We start from the raw sequence: 16,536 nt of genomic DNA on the forward strand, positions 1-16,536 counted from the left end.
TCTGAGGGTTGGCTACATGCCAGGGGCTGCCCCTCGTGCCTTGCAAACGTCGTGCACGGTAACCTTGACCGGTGCTGACCTCTCAACAGCCTCCTCCGTGGGCTCTGCTCCTGCCCCCACCCTACAGGTAAGGCCACAGAGGACCACAGGGGATGGGGGGCGGGGCTTCCACATGCCTGGCTGGGTTCTCCACCCTCTGGTTTCTCCATTGGACTTTTTTAAAAAATGCAGGAGACAAATCAATATACATTTTTAAATGCTGTAAATGCAACCAGTTCTCAGATGCCTGGGCCGGCCCGGTCCCTAGGGCTCCCTGTCCAGCCTGCCTGTGGGCACAGGGAGAAGTGGCTGCCCTCTCCCTGCAGTGACCCCAGGTCCCCAGGGCACAAGGAGACCTAACTGCAGACAAGGCCCCTGGGCGGGAGGGTGGCGCCCTTAGAAGGAAGGAGGGCAGAGGGGCTTGGGGAAACACTCCAGGCTGAGGGTCCAGCCACGCACCCCCCTCTGGAAGCCTCTCCTGAGAGAGTACTCGAAAGAAATCGCTGGCCCAGTCAATAATGGGCGTGGAAGTCCATGAAAGCGGGTGTGGGGGTCCTCTGTCTGGGGCGTGCTTCCCCAGACAGCCGCTCGGGGCGCACCGTGGGGAAGCCACTGGGTCACCTGATACGCCTCCGCCTTAGGGGGGGACGGTGGCGGGCACAGTGTTGGTGCCGTCACCGTCTCAGCTGCCGGCAGTCCCCCTCCAGCAAATTAAGAAAACTGTTGCCAGCTGAAGCTGGAGTGAGACAGGGAGCAATTTAAAGACGAGTGTAATGAAATCAAATGGGAACTTGGCTCAGTAAGCCGGCGTGGATCCCTGCTCTCCCCACCGAGGTCAGCAGCCCTTTCCACGGCGGTTCATGTGCTGAGTGGGAAGGTTTCGCCAAGGCCAGCAGCCGCCCCTGGGCCCGAGCAGCAGACAGATGAAACACAGGTCAGTGAAAGGCCTGGGCCTGCGGTGACCCTGGTGACAGATGGGGGGCACAGACAGCAGACTCCAGCAGAAACACCCACCCCCCACCCCCGCCTCAGGCTGTGGTCACCCACAGCCACGAAAGTGGCAAAAGCAGCAACTACTTTAAATACACAGGAATAGCGAGGGGATGGGCCCAGTGGGACCACCCGAAGCCCAGAGAATAAAGTCCATTGACACAGTCACGTGCCTGCCAAGAGGTCCCTGGGGGCTCAGAGCCACTGACCCAGCCCCATAGGAGTGAGCGTGGCAAACATCACTGTCCCTGAGCCTCGGTTTCTCCACCAGTAAAATCGAGGCTACAAGTNCCGCCTCAGGCTGTGGTCACCCACAGCCACGAAAGTGGCAAAAGCATCAACTACTTTAAATACACAGGAATAGCGAGGGGATGGGCCCACCCAAAGCCCAGAGAATAAAGTCCATTGACACAGTCACGTGCCTGCCAAGAGGTCCCTGGGGGCTCAGAGCCACTGACCCAGCCCCATAGGAGTGAGCGTGGCAAACATCACTGTCCCTGAGCCTCGGTTTCTCCACCAGTAAAATCGAGGCTACAAGTTGATACAATGGTGCCTGTGTGTGCCCAGAACGGGGGGCTGTCTGGGCTGTGTGGGCGCCTGCCAGGCCCCTGGGATGACCCACAGGTGTCCCTACATATCTGACCACAGCACTAGTGGTGACAGCTTGCCTGGTCAAAGTGCCAGTCAGGGCTTTACCCAGCCTTTGCATCCTGCACCCTCTGCTCCACGGTTCTTCCCCCAGGGGCAGCTGGGGGCACTCTGGGTGGTCACAGCCTGGAAGGTGCAGCCGGCTTCCGGGGGGCGGAGGCCAGGTTGCCGCTCAGCAACGGCCAGTGCCCAGGCCACCCCAGCAGGCAGCGTCGGGTGGGGATGCCTGACTCTGACACACCCACGCTCATCGCCGGCCTGAGCAGCACAGTTCTGAGAAAGGACGGGCCATTTCTACACCAGTGTGAGCCTGACAAACCTCAGGGTGTGTCCAGCCCTGTGCTCCTGCCCTCAGGGTCCTGCCCACCTTCCCCCCGCACCCCCAGCTGTGCCAGGTCCTGCCCACCTTCCCCCCGCACCCCCAGCTATGCCAGGCCCTGGCCTGAGCAGGGGTGGCAGCCAGGTGGGCCGGCGGGGGCCCTCCACCCTGCACAGCCCACAAGCATTGAAGGCCGACCCTCTCCTCTGTTTCAGGTACACATCCCCCCACCCTGCCCTAGATCCTCAGGACCCCAGACCAGGTGGCCCGTGAGAGAGCTCCCTGCAGACCCCTGCCTCGAGGCCACACAGTCCCTCCGAGCCACTCACTGGTAAACACACCCATTGAAGTGAGTGTGCACTCTACGCCGACTAGCCACGGGGCTGCCCGGGGCCTGGAGGCCACACAGCTGGTATGCACGCGCCCTCGCCTGGCAGTGCCTGCCTGGCCCAGCTCTCCAGGGGTTGCAGGGAGAACCTCCCTCCGGTGGGTCCCCTGAGGTTGGAAAAGCCCCATTCGGCTCAGAGAGAGGGGTGAGCAGGCCAGCGGCCCCCTCCAGGGCTTGGTGGGAGCCAGCAGGGACAGGAAGGCACTCACCATCTGCCCCACGCAGACGCTGGCCGCCTCCATCATGGCCCCGTCGGCGATGGAGCGGGCCGACTCCTTCTCGATGTGCGGGTTTCCGGACAGCAGCTCCTCCACCACCTGCCGGCCGGGCAGAGACGGGGGACTGTGGGCCTCCATCCGGGCTGCAGTTCGGGGGGCTGGGGCGCTGGGAGCCCCGGCTGGGCGAGGGGCATACTTTACATTTCGATATTCTTCCAGGGTGATGCGGCCGTCACTGTCCGAGTCGTACATGTGGAACAGAACTGGGGGGTAGTGGGGCGAGGGGCTCATTAGGGGGCAGGAAGGGAACCAGCTCCCGCTAGCTCCTGGAAACTTCCTGGCTCCTACATCTACTGCAAACTGAGCGAAAGACCCCAATAGTGAGACCTAAATGCCAAAGGCATAGCGGTCAAGGGCACAGGCCATGGGGCAGACGGGCCACTTCCCAAGGTGGGTGACCTTGGGCAAGCCACCCCACCTCTCTGAGCCCTGTCTCACGGGCACAGTGCTGCAGAGGCTCGGTGAGCGACACACGGGTCAGGGCCCAGGACGGCCTGGCGCAAACTGTGGACCACTCGGCCGTGCTGCCGACGTGAGGACGAATCGGGGTGTTGACCCTGACGGAGCCCCCGGGGCAGCCATCATCTCGGCCCTGGCCAGGCTGAACTGCCCGCTATGGGCCTCCTCCTGGTGACACCCGCCTTGTTCCTTGGCTGTCGTGACTCGGCACCCCGCAGCCCACAGAAGCCAGGAGCTGAAGGGCAGCGGACCTTTCCGCCTTCTGGGCTTGGCCTCAGGGAGCCTGAGGCCCACCACGAAGGCCCCTGCACTGGCATTTGCCCAGCGCTGACCAGAGCCCTGGTCAGACACTTGTTCCTCTCGTCCTCACATGAGCCCAAAGGCCAGGGCTGCCCGAGCCCGTTTCTCAGACTGGGCAGTTGAAGCTCATGGCAGTTAAGGTGTGTGTCCACAACCACCCCATTAATGGAAGGGAAACCAGGAGCTTGGACCTGAGTTCATCCCATTGCACGGCCCCCATGACCCCAGGCCTGGCCCCCGCTTTGGGGGCCACAGGGGGGCCTGAGGACACCCAACGCGCAGTTCCCACCAGCCGTCACTACCTGACCCCGAGCTAAACACAGCCCAGCCCCCACGTTTCCATTCCCCACTGACCAGTCTGCCTCGGGGTGGGGCAGAGAGAGGGGTGTCAGAGTCATGGGAAAATCCACAAGGAAGGGACATGTGACACAGGCCAGCTGGGTCCCTGTGCTGATGGCTGGCCTGGACTACAGCCAAGCACGCCCCGCAGCGGGGGGCCGGTGGAGGCTCTCCCGGAGCAGGTCCCTGAGGCCCTGCTGGGGCCTGTCCTGAGCACCACTCGTGGGCGGGGAAGAAACAAGCTCTCAGGGAACACCTCCTGTGGGCCAAGGACTCTGCTTGCGTCATCTTATCGAGCCTCTAACCAGCCCAGCTTCACAATAAGATCCCCATGTTCAGGTTCAAGGTCACATAGCTGCCCAGTGGGAAGGCCGGATTGGAACCCCGGTCTGTTTAAACCAAGGGCCTTGCTCTTTTTCTCATTACCCACAACCCCTTCTGTCCCCCGGCACCTCTAGCTGCTGTGGGGTGTTCAGGACGAGGCCACCCCGGGGCAACTCCAGAAGACAGAGAGACACCTGGCACCCTTCACAGGTGGGGCAGTTGGGACTGGCCTCCCAAGGGCTGGCACCCCTACCTCCCCTCCTGCTGGCTGCAGCCCCCATGCTCCCCTGCCCCGCCCACTGCAGAACGGGGAGGGGCACGTACATCGCAGCTTCTCCTTCCGGCACAGCTGCACCTGCTCCTCGTCCATGGCGATGTCGATGGGCCGGAAGTACGCCATGATGGTCAGAAAGTCCTCGAAGCTGATCTCGTCGGCCAGGCCGCTGGGCCCCTTCCGCAGGTTCCTGGGCGAGTGGCGAGGGCGTGTTGGAAACAAGTGAACAGTGGCCAACGGCTCAGAGAATGTGGCTCTTTGGGACGACACTCCCCGCCAAGGCTGTCCTAGCCTTGCATTCTCTGTCCCAACAACCTGCTGGTGGGGGGCTAGGGGGGCGGGGAGGTACAGCTGAGCCTTTGTGAGGTCCCCCCAGAGCTTACCACCCCAGGGGGATGGGAGGCAGGGCTGCCTGGCTGCACTGTGGTTCAGAGGTGCGTGCTCCCACGTGGGGAAACCGAGGCACAGGGCCAGCCAGTGACTCCCCTAGGTCACCTCTTGACCCTTTCCTTTTAGACCAGGGATCAGCAAACTACAGCCCGAGGGCCACCTGTCCTGATACGTCCCACGAACCAAGAAAAGTGTTCACATTTTGAAATGGCTGAGAGCATTTGGGGGGAAAAATCCAAAAGGATGGCAGCGTTTCACAACAAGTGAAAATTAGATGAAATTCAGATTCCAGTGTCCATAAATAAAGTTTTATTGGCACACGGCCACACACACTCATTTACATATCGTCTGTTCTGCGTTCGTGCCACACAGGCTCAGCTGAGCAGCTGTGACAGAGCCTAAAATATTTGTCCCCCAGCCTTTTCCAGAAAACGCTTGCCGACTCCCGCTCTCTGGCACCTGACCGAAACTCTGCTCTACCGATCAGCAGCTCTGGGTTACCGGGTCAGCACCTGGATGCAAAGTTCACCAATGATCTCAGGTTTTTAAAATAAATCGGGGTGGGTTTGAGGTTGTCCCTATAGATGTGCTTTCCTTATGGGTCCAGACAGGGCTGGTGTTCTGGGTAGGGCTCAGGACACATACAGGACGCTGGGTCTGCCTGACACCCACCCAGCGGGTGGGCACTATGCAAACGAGAGTGACAGCACCTGGGCAGGTCCCAGGACAAAGCTGCTCTTGAGACAGCAGCTTTGGAGTCGGCCTCAACCGGACACGGGCTCCTGGCCCCTCACCCCGACTGACTTCAACAGAGACAGTCTGACAAGTGCCCGGAGGAAGCTGCTACCTGGAGGTAGGGGTGAGCGTCCCCAACCCCTCCTTACTGTGTGTCCTTCCTTGCAAAGGGGCGCTTCTCCAGCTGCCCCAGGACGATGAACAGTCAAGGGTTAGTGCTTAAAATGTGTGTGGGATCCACCCAGGTCATGACCATCCCTTGGTTTAAAAGAAAATGTCTGTGGTTCTCTCCTGGGGGCCCATCTATTCTCCCCCAGATACCGACTGACCCCTTACTGCACATCGCACTTCACAGTTTACGCATCTCGCTGGTCCCCACTGTCCATGCCAGGAGACCTTCCAGAATGAGGTGGGTCAGTCCCCAGCCTGGAACATGGAAGGTGGATTGTGAAAACTACAAATCTGAGATGAGGGGAGGAGGTCTTCCTCCGAAGGCAGGGAGCCCAGTCTTGGCGAGTTTGTCTCCGTCTCCCCCAATGCCTTCCGTCTTACAGAGCTTCCCCCTGCTCCTCCAGACGGACCCTCGGTAATCTCAGAGTTCTTGCCGTCAGGGGCCTGGACCTGACTCACGGGGTATAAAACAGCCCCCGGAATCACTAGGCTCCTCAGAGGCCCCTCTCACTGCTGCTGCTCACACGTCCTTCCCAAGTAGTTTTGGCTGCCGCAGTAGCTGCTACAATTAAGACTGGCACCCAGGAAAGGCAGGCCATGTGTCTTTCTCAGGGAAGGTCAGAGGCAGACTGCTTCACCGTCATCATGTCCCTGGGAGGCCCACATGGGCCAGCATCATGGTCTCCAGGGCAATGAGAGTGCAGAGGGCAGGAAACCCAGCCCCAGCCCCTGGAACCGGCCACACCCGCTCTTCACCCCTGTGTCCTAAATAGGGTGCCCTCAGCCAGAGCCCTGGAGGAAGGCCTTTGCATCTTCTGGGGCCACCTGAGGACTCCCCACTTCCCTGCGTTATGAACAGGTGAGGCTCAGAGAGGCTCAGCATCTCTCTCAGGCCCACCAGCCCTGGCACATCCAGAGCTGAGCAGTTCAGGCTCACGCAACTTGCACCGGATCAGGGAGGTCCTCACCCATCGTGTGTGGCCCGCTCCCTCCCTTCCTCTTTCTGCTGGTTCTCCCTTTGGGTCAGCCCCAGCCGACCCCTCCCTGAGAACTCAGCTTGTCTGCTCCCAGATCCCTGACCCACCACAACGGTGAGATATCAACACAACATGCACTGTCTTAAGCTGCTAAGTTTGGGGGTGATTTGTTACACAGTCATAGCTAGCTACTACAGAGGCCTAGAGGGACTGGGTGAGCTGCCCAAAGTCACCCAGCGACGAATCCAGAACCGTCCAACCCACCACCCCTGGGCTCAGAGCTCCCACCCAGCACAGCTGCCTCCTCTTCTCCGTGTCAGCGCGAGAGCCAGTTCTGAGCACACGAGGGCTGCGAGACACGACACGGGCAAAACGCTCCCCCGAGGACAGTGTCACCTGCCAGCGGGTGGCTTGAAGAAAAAGGCCCACCTGTTGTCAAAGAAGGCACGGACGATTTTGGATCGGATTGGGTTGAGCTCCAGGTCGGGGACATTGTTGAAGTTCTCCTTGCTGGGTCCCAGGAAAGACAGGCACCGGGAAAAGAGGGAGACAAGAAAGCAATGTCATACGGCGTGGCACCACTTAGCAGGGCGCGTGGAGACAGGACCAGAAGGTGCCTCTTCCTCTAGCATCTGGGCTGGCAGGAACAGGGAGGAGCTGGATACTCCCCAGATGCTTTGGGGAATCCAGTGTCCTGGCCATTCCCCTCCAGGAAAACAGAGGGATGTGAGAACTGCAGCCCTCTCTGAGAGGTTGGAGACCACTTGTGGCCTGTGGTACCCTCAGGGAGAGAGACCCTCCATGGGCCACTCTGGAGTCGGAGCGCCAGGATGCTGGCTTGGAGGTTTGGAGAAGAACAGTCTGGTGGGTCCCCAAGACGAGGGATGTATGGGTGCCACCTGACCCAGAGACTTCCTTCCTCGGTGTGTACCCGTGAGAGAGGAAAACAGGTGTTCACGCAAGAGCATGTGCCTGGGTGCTCCTGGCGGCACCATCCGACCACCAGAACGAGGAAACACCCCAGACGTCTGTCCGCAGACAGCTGTGCGATGTTATTCAGCCGTAAAGAGGAATGAAGTGTGGACACCATTTGCAACACAGATGGAACGTGAACAGATGATGCTAAGAGAAAGAATCTAGACACAAAAGACCACGAAGGGTCTGATTCCATTTCTGCAACGTGTCCAGAATCGGCGAACCCATGGGCACGGAAGGCAGACTGCTGGTCTCCAGGGGCCGGGGTGTTGGGAGCGGTGGGGCGTGGTGGGGTGGGACACGGCTTGCTTTGGGGGCTCATGGAAACGTCTGGACATACAGCTCTGTGAACATACGAAAGCCAGTGGACTGTGCGTTTTCATGGGTGACGAAGGCTATGGGAATTGTAATTCGGTGAAGCTGGTAAAAAACAAAAAAGACACTGACCTGGGACAGGAGAGGGTGAGTCAACCCAACACAGCAGCCCTGTCGGTGGGCACAGGCACCGCAGGGCCCTCCAGCTGCAGATTTGGGGGCACAGCGGCGGTAAGTCCCTCACCCACCTGACCTTCCCACACAAGGCTGAGCTTTGTTCCTGGAATCTGCTTCCTGTTCACTTAATTTTTTTCCCCCTGCTCCGTGGATTTTAATGGGCAGCGGCCTTGGAAGAGACCCAGGGCACAACCCAGCACTCCCGGTGAACAGGGAGGCACGCTCACCGTGGGAGGAGGAAGAATATCAGCCACTCAAAACCAGAATGGCTAGGGGAAGACAGGACTCAAAACCAGAAGAAAGCCAGGCCAGGAAGGGGGAAGTGCCACTGACCCGGAGGGTTATGCACCTTGGTGGTCGAGAAGTTCCCAAAACACATGCTGACCCCTGTGCCCCCTCTCTGCAGAGAGAACCAGGCCCCAGGCCCGGAAACCCTGTGTTCTCTGCCCCCTGCGCCGCTCCTGTCCCTTCCCCAGGGCTCCCGGAATGGCCTGAATTCAATGTTTCAGGTTCATGGGCACCCAGGTCTGCAGAAGGGGGAGACCCAGAGCCTAGAGTGAGGAAATACTACTCAGTCGTCAAAAGGGACGCAGCACCAACACGCGCGACACTGCAGGTGACCCTCGCAACCCCAGTGCTGAGTGACAGAGGCCAGACACAGAAGGACGCAGGCTGCGTGACTCCTGCGCAGGCCATGACCCCAACCGGGAGACTCGCCGAGACAGAAAGCAGATCGGTGGTTGCCAGGGGCTGGGGGGTGGGGGTGGATCTAACAAGCATCTTTAGCGGCAGATGAAAATGGTCTAAGATTAATTTCACACTTTACATAGGCAGATTGTATAATATGTGAATGGCATCTCAACAAGGCTGTTAAAATATCTCCTTAAAATCTTTAAAACAACAACAAAAAGCCCCGGCCAGGCAGCTCTGTTGGTTAGTTAGAGCATCGTCCTGATGCACCAAGGTTGTAGGTTCAACCCCCGGGCAGGACACATGCAAGAATCAACCAATGAATGCATGAATAAGTGGAACAAGTCGATGTTTCTCTCTCTAAAATCAATAAATAAAAGAAAAATTTTAAAGCAAAACACACCGCCCTGCACTCTGACCCCACGTATGTAAAGACAAAACTGGCCACCTGCACCTTGGCAGCTCGAAGTCGGGGGGCAGCGAACGAGGTTTGGGAGGGTGGCCAGGAGGGAAGGCGAGGGGTCCCTGGGGGTCGACCACGTCCTGCTCTGGGTTTGATGTGGGTCACAGTGCGCTCAGTCTGTGAAAGTTCATCCGACTGCCACCTGTCTCTCCTGCCCACCGCACCAGCCAGCCCGTCCTTCCTCACCTAGAGGGCAGCGGCCACCGGGGGAAACAGACAGAAGGCCCGGAGCCCCCTGGGCGGGAACCGGGCGAGGCACAGGGGCCCCGTGCTGCTCCGGAGGGAATGTCGGGGCACAGACCGGAAGCGACCGGCTGCTACAAGGCCGGTTGGCCAAGCCCCAAGCCCTCACTGGCTTCACTGGCCAGGGGGCCCTGGCTGCTGCTGGCCCTTCCTCGGCCTCGGTGTCCTCATCTGTGAGGGAGCACCGCCTCCGGAATCAGACTTGGGTTCCACCCGGCTCTGCAGCCTGGGTTGAGAAACTCGGCCGCTCGGAGCCTCGGTTGGCTCCTCTGGAAGCAGGAGCCTCACTCAGAGGTTGCCCCGCGCGTACGTGGGCATCGCGGCTGGAACACGCTTAGTGCAGGGCCCAAGGAGGGCAGCCTTCGGGCACGAGAGCATGCACACGGGCATTGTCACATCCACGGCGCCCTATCCTCGGCACCTGGCACAGCTGGGGGCAGCACAGGGGCTCAGTGAGCGGTGTGAGGAATGGACAGTCGGGTGTGGGCAGGGCTCAACTCCTTGTTCCGTTTGTCCTGAGCCCCGGACTGCCCCGCCCCACAGGTCCCAGACCTCCCACTGTCCCCAGGGCTCCTCTACCTTCAGATCCTTAGGGAGCACCAGAGCTCAGCCCGCCTCGCCCTGCTCTGGAGTGAGATACCAGAGGGGCTGTGTCCCGGGGCCGCTGGCAGGCTCAGGTTCGGGGACACAGCAGGAAGTGGAAGTGAGTCTGGTTGACTCCCCAGGAGGGAACGAAGGCCCAAAAGGTGGACGCTGCAGGTCTGGGGGTAGGGGCGCACTCGGAGAAACCCAGTGCCCATGCTTGTGAGGGGCGCCAGAAGGGACCCACCAGCAGTCCTGGCCACCACGAGACCCCCTGCAAGGTCAGGGGCACTGGGGCTGACCTAGGAGGGGGAACAGGGAGTAACGTCGTGGGAGGGAGGGAAGGGAGGACAACGGAGGTAAGAAGCACCCGGCAGAGGTCAACTGCGCATCTGGAGAAGAAAATCAAGAACAAAGGGAGGCCTGACCTTGCACTGAGTGCAGAGGAGCGAGGCAGGTGTCCTGGAAGCACAGCCGCCTTTGCTGCTCCTCGTGTCAGGGACCTGCCAGCGCCACGCTCCAGCGGGACCTCCCTTCCTCCTCAGCACGGCCACCCACTGCCTCGGGGAGCCCCCGTTTCCTCATCTGTGAACTGGGTGCAAAACGAGCACCCCCCACGTCAAAGGGGATGTGAGGTCAAGCACAGCCGGGGGCCGGTCCAGGCTCCAGCCCACTAGGCACCTGGTCTCGGGCGACAGCAGCCCAGCCGGGTCTCAGAGCCCTGGATTTCTCCTTTGTAAATGGGGACTGTGGGAACGGCGGGTGACGTCATAGGGTTGATGGATGACTAACAGATTCGTGCATGAGAGGTCTGACACACACAGTGAGCTCTTAGTTTTAAAATAATCATAACGATAGTGATGATGATAATAACAATGATAAGGACAGCAGCTAACTGCTGTGCCCCCTCCCCCCCGAGTGCCGGTNCCACTAGGCACCTGGTCTCGGGCGACAGCAGCCCAGCCGGGTCTCAGAGCCCTGGATTTCTCCTTTGTAAATGGGGACTGTGGGAACGGCGGGTGACGTCATAGGGTTGATGGATGACTAACAGATTCGTGCATGAGAGGTCTGACACACACAGTGAGCTCTTAGTTTTAAAATAATCATAACGATAGTGATGATAATAATAATGATGATAATAACAATGATAAGGACAGCAGCTAACCTCCGTGCCCAACCCCCACCCCCCCAGTGTCAGGGACTGTTCCCAGAGCTTTATGTTATTATCCCACCGGGGAGGAACTTTCCTGCATCTCAAAGATGGGGAAACCGAGGCAGAGAGGCACAGGAACTTCCGACTGCTAAGAATTACACCAACTACTGACCTGTGCGGCCCATGGAAGCCCTGGTGGGCACGGCTCCCCAGGAGGTCAGGGCTGGTGGCCTGGTCGTCTGGGACCTTCCCCACCCATCATTCGCCAGCCCCCCTTTTCGGCAAGTTGGGCGCAGGCCTTGCGCCCCGAACCTGGGAAAGGCTCACAGGAATCCCACACCCCGTGAATGCTGGTTTCAGCCTCACTGTCCTCCCTCCCCACTCCCTGCTGGGTGCCCACAGGGCCCGTCGGATTGGCTTGGCTGAGTCATAGCACAGGCTCCGCTTCACTGGGGACGGGTCACTGCCCTTGGCCAGAGCTGACGAGGTAGCAGGTGGTCCCGCAGTGCTGTCCCAGGGACCAGCAGGGGCGGCCTGCCCACGAGGGTGCCAGGGGCACAGAGCTTTGTGTCCCCTCCAGGGGCTGGAGCCCGGGGTTTAACTTCCCCTGGCATCCTGAGAGCTTTCGCCGTGTCTGGCCTGCTACACATCTCCCCATGATATAGGCAAGAAAACAAGGCCGAGAGAGGCTAGCAGAAAAGCTTCAAGTCCGGCTCTGACCGCCCCGCGCCCTCCCTCACTCACTACATCCTTTGGGTCATACGTGTTACTTTAAGGAGAGATCAGAAATATTCACAGGGCATCTGCTCCCACCCGGCCCCCAGAGGCCCCAGCCGGGACCCAGAAAGAGGGTCTGGCCCACAAGGGAAGGAAGGACACGCCGAGGAAAACCACCGGGGGGGGGGGGGGGGGGGGGGGCGGAGTCGTCTTGNCCGGGGGGGGGGGGGGGGGGGGGCCGGCCGGATGCCGCTCAGGCCCTGTGCGCGCCTTGGTTTCCGGCCACTTTGAGGATCAGCTCAACCCGAGCTCTCCCCTCGGGTCTGAGGTCTGGAGTAGCCCCGGCCACCCACGGGCTTCCTAGCCCCCCAAGCTGAGGACACAGTGAGACCCCTCTGGAAGCCTGGCCCCCCCAATCTCTGACCTCCACTGGTCCCTGCAGCCCTGAGGGGTCTTCCCTCCACGCTACACGTCCCATCTCGCTCCATGCACTCACTGGTTAGGCCGTTGAGGGCTCCCGCCCTGGGCTGAGAGACACAACCAGTGGGGACGCTGGGGCCCCCGGGGGGCGGGGAAGGAAGCACCACACCTCATTTAGCAGGGGTCTTCCCAGGCGAGGGCAAGCCCCTCCAAGTGCCGTCCAGGACCTGTGTCACCAGGGCAGCCTGCGAGAAACGCAGATTCTTGGCCGCCCCCCCCCCCCAGACAACCTGCCTCAAAACCTTCCTTTCAATATGATCCCCAGGGGGTTTGTGGGCACATCACTGTTGGGAGCACTGTTGGCCTCTTGCTTCCAGGGCCGGCAGTTCCCTAATCACACAGGGTGGCCCTCCCACCCAGGAAACCACCCTGGCCCCCTTGCCCCGAGGCCAGGGCCTTTTTCAAAAGCTGGGGCAGTGTCCCCAGCACAACTGGTCACACAGTTTCTCCCCTCCTCCTGTAACTGCTCCACACCTGGACCCTGCTGGCCTCTCCACGCCTGTCACTTAACTACGACAGAAGAGATGACAAGCATTCAACCGCTCTGGCGCTGGTGTCGGCAGCGACCGGCACAGACACATCCTCCCCCGCCCCAGACCGTGGTGGGGAAGCCACAGAGACGGAACGCGTGGTGTCTCGGGCAGCGACAAGCTCTTGGAGGGCAAACGGAACAGGGACCGACCAGAGAGGGAGCCGGCGGAAGTCTCCATGGGCAGCCTTGCGGTGATGATGACTCAGGGCAGAGACCAGAGCAGGCAAAGCCTGGAGGCATTTGGGGTTGTCATAGTGGGAGGGGGCTTGGGAGGGAGCGACCAGATGGGTGGCAGCCCAGCAAACAGGGGCCTTGGGGGCTCTGGCTTTTATTACTTATTTACTTATTTATCTGGCGGGATGGACTGTGCCGAGCAGAGACATGCCGTTTTAATCGGCTCTCGCATACCTGTGTGTGTCTGTGCCATGGGTGGGTGGGTGGGGGGTGGTGAGAACAGAAGCTGGGGGTCCGGGGTGGGGAGGCTGCTGCTGACACCCAGGGGGCCTGAATGGGACTTCCAAGAGGACGAGGGGTGGCTTGCCTGGGGACCCATGAGCTGTGAGATGGGAGCATCCAGTGGATGGGCCGTCGCACCCTGAGTCTGGTGCTCAGAGGTGCCCTGGAGGTACCCTGGCCGAAGGCACAGCTGTAAATGAGTCAGGTCCTTCCTATGGCCAAGACAACCCTCTGGGACCTGCCCCCAACTCGCCAGTTGTCCTCGCCCTGCTCAGGCTGACAAAGCTCGGCCCTGTCTCCCTGCCTTTGAACTTGAGGTCTCCTCTGCCTAGAGCTCCATTCGCTCCACACCCAGCTCCTTCTCTCCACCCTGCTCTCAGCCCCAACCTGCACACCGCCTCTGAGGGTCCTTCACGACCACCCTCCCTGCCCGGTGGGCCTCCTTCCTCTATGATGAAGCAGAACAGACTGGCCTCTGCGGAACTCACTGCTCTGGGCCACCAACAGCCCCGCACTCCTAACCGGAGCCCCCACACAGGGGGAGGGAACCCCACTTTCACTTGCCCCAGCACCCTCAAAGCTAGACCAGCCACCGAAGGCCCAAAGTGCCTGTTTCAGGGAGCCAGAACTGTGTCAGGATGAATCCTAGGAAAAGAACTTCTGTAAAAAAAAAAAAAAAGTGTATGCAGATTCCCGCTGATAAATCTACGGCCATTTAGAAAGATTCTTCCTGCTTGGGGACACCTGGGCACCCTGTCACACCGCACTGACTGGCGGTTCCAGCTCACACCTGCCCTCCTGCGGGCCCGTGAGCGGCTGTGCGCGCCCCGACCGTCTGCTGCGTCCTGGGCGGCTTTACAAGTGGCCGTGGGTTTTCTTTGCAAATAACTGGGCATCATCCTGGCTGAGGCTTCAGAAGGAGGGCTTGGGAACCCTTGGGATACGTTAAATGCGGACTGGGAAACAGCCTCGCCCCTTTCACTGCTGTGATTCTAAGAAAACGGTAAATTTTTGGCTGCCTGACAGGTGAAAGGCACAGTGACTCAGTTAGCAAGTGACTTAATTTGGAGAAAAGTGATGTGATCACAGCGGATTGGAGCTCCAGTTCTTCCGTCAGTCAGCCAGCTCTGCTGGGAGACCTTAACCTGTCTGGCCTCAGTCCGTCGGTTCCTTCTTCCTTCCTTTCCTCCTTCCTTCCTTCCTTTCTTTCTAAGACTTTATTTACTTACTTTTTAGAGTGAGGAGAAGGGAGGGAGAAAGAGAGAGAAACATCAATATGTGGTTGCCTCTCACACACCCCCAACAGGGGACCTGGCCGGCAACCCAGGCATGTGCCCTGACCGGGATTCGAACTGGCAACTTTTCAGTTTGTGGGACGACACCCATAAACCCACCGAACCACTCCGGTCAAGCTGGCCTCAGTTTCTTAATCTGGCACATGAGGAGATGATGGGAACTTCGAGGGTTCCGGAGACCCTTGAGACCACGCCAGTGGGCATTCAGCCCTGCGCCAGGCACACACGTTAGCACTTAGGTAACAGCAGCTCGGGTTCCCATTTATGGGGTGAGCCTCTTATTCAGTAAAGCAAGCTGAGCGGGGCCGGGGAACACAAAGCAGGCCTTAGAGGCAGGGATGACGTCTGCTGGCGCCCTGGCGGGGGCGCATCACAGCTCCGCTCTGCACCCCGGCGCCCTTCTACCAGATTACCACCACGTCCTTCTCCTTCCCCACGCGGCTGGTTGCCTCCATCCCAGGGATCACTCCACGCTCGGAGGCTTAGCAAATCTAAAAATATTTTTGTCACACGGCTTTATCTAATCAGGCCCCCTCTTGGCCTCCATCGCCACGGTTGGAGGACTCCACCGCACCTATTTCTGGGTGTGGGTGAGCCTGCCAGAGTGCCATCCGGAAGTAAAAAAGTTGCTGCTGAAGACAGTCACCAGTTAAAGGGCCCGACTAAAAGAAAGAAAAGGTGCAGAGGCCGTTACTGCAGCTCTTCATTGTCCACAATTAATGTCTGTTCAAGGTTATTCAGGGTGGGTCTTCCGAGCCAGAAGGCGGGCGTTTCAGGACGGGACAGAAGTCTCTGCAAAGCAGGTGCTCAATGTAGATGTCAGATGACCTTTTCCAACTCAGCATTCGGCTGGGAGGCCCCGGAAGTCAGTGTTTTGTGGCCAGGGTGCGTTCAGATTTGCGGGGTGGGGGTGGGGGGTTCTTAAAGAAATTAAAAATGCACCATTACGAGATTTAAAAAAAGTAGATGCTAGGCTGTGAAAGGAACCCAGACTGGGACCCCGATGCCCCAGCTTCAACCGCCTCAGGGTAAACTGCTTCCCCCTTACAGTATTTTTAGAAAGGTACCCCACTGAACACAGGCAGGGAACAGTAGGTTTGAATTAAAATCAACTTTGGGCAGTTTCCCCTAGTGTGACTTTTTTAAAGCCATATTCATTTGATTAAAGTCACACGTCCCAAAACCCAAGTTTTTAAAACTTTTATTTATTTATCTTTAGAGGGGAAGGGAAGGAGAGAAGGAGAGAAATATCAATGTATGATTGCCTCTCATAAGTCCCCCCCGCTGGGAACTGGCCTGTAACCCAGGCATGTGCCCTGACTGGGAATTGAACCACAATCATGTGGTTTGCAGGCCCGTGCTCAATGCACTGAGCTACAACAGCCAGGACTCAACTCAATTTTTTGTTAAGCCTTTAAGTGCGACCTGCAAATCTTACTTGTGTGTGTACAAAGCCTGCAGGTTTGAACGGTCACTTTTAAGGGACCTTTTGCCCTCCAGGTTTCCAAATGCCCACTGTAGGAGAGTGCAAGGAACTGCTTCCCACACGCCTCACAGATGGGGATGCTGGGGGGGGACCACACTGGGGGACCTTTCTCGTGGGGCAGAATGTCCTAGCCTGATCCGCTTGCACCAACAGGTTTCCCAACACTAAAGTCATGTCCTCTGTCCCTGCTCCAAAACCCCAGCACGACCCAGGGCCCTGGACGTGCCCAGGGGTCAGGGAGGGTAAAGGCCCAGAGTGAGGTCCCCTGGGAGACCCTTGGCAAGTGGGGACAGTGCTGGCACATTCCTCTGCCCTGGGAAGACAAGATGGGAAAGCCCAGG

At 59.2% G+C, this 16,536-nt stretch overlaps 1 protein-coding gene across 1 annotated transcript in view; it reads right to left on the reverse strand.

The window, feature by feature from the left end:
* Nucleotides 1-16,536, reverse strand: part of TESC (tescalcin) — a 41,758-nt gene that overhangs the window by 3,262 nt on the left and 21,960 nt on the right. Inside the window, exons 3-6 of the mRNA XM_037052193.1 lie at nucleotides 7,061-7,141; nucleotides 4,409-4,548; nucleotides 2,804-2,865; nucleotides 2,594-2,701 (exon numbers count right to left, since the gene is read on the reverse strand). Coding sequence (XP_036908088.1) covers nucleotides 2,594-2,701; nucleotides 2,804-2,865; nucleotides 4,409-4,548; nucleotides 7,061-7,141 — 391 coding nt within the window. The remainder of the gene's footprint in view (nucleotides 1-2,593; nucleotides 2,702-2,803; nucleotides 2,866-4,408; nucleotides 4,549-7,060; nucleotides 7,142-16,536) is intronic.

This window comes from Sturnira hondurensis, unplaced genomic scaffold (genome assembly GCF_014824575.4).
Source record: "Sturnira hondurensis isolate 20B ecotype Veracruz unplaced genomic scaffold, ASM1482457v3 Scaffold0007406, whole genome shotgun sequence".
Lineage (NCBI taxonomy): Eukaryota > Metazoa > Chordata > Mammalia > Chiroptera > Phyllostomidae > Sturnira > Sturnira hondurensis.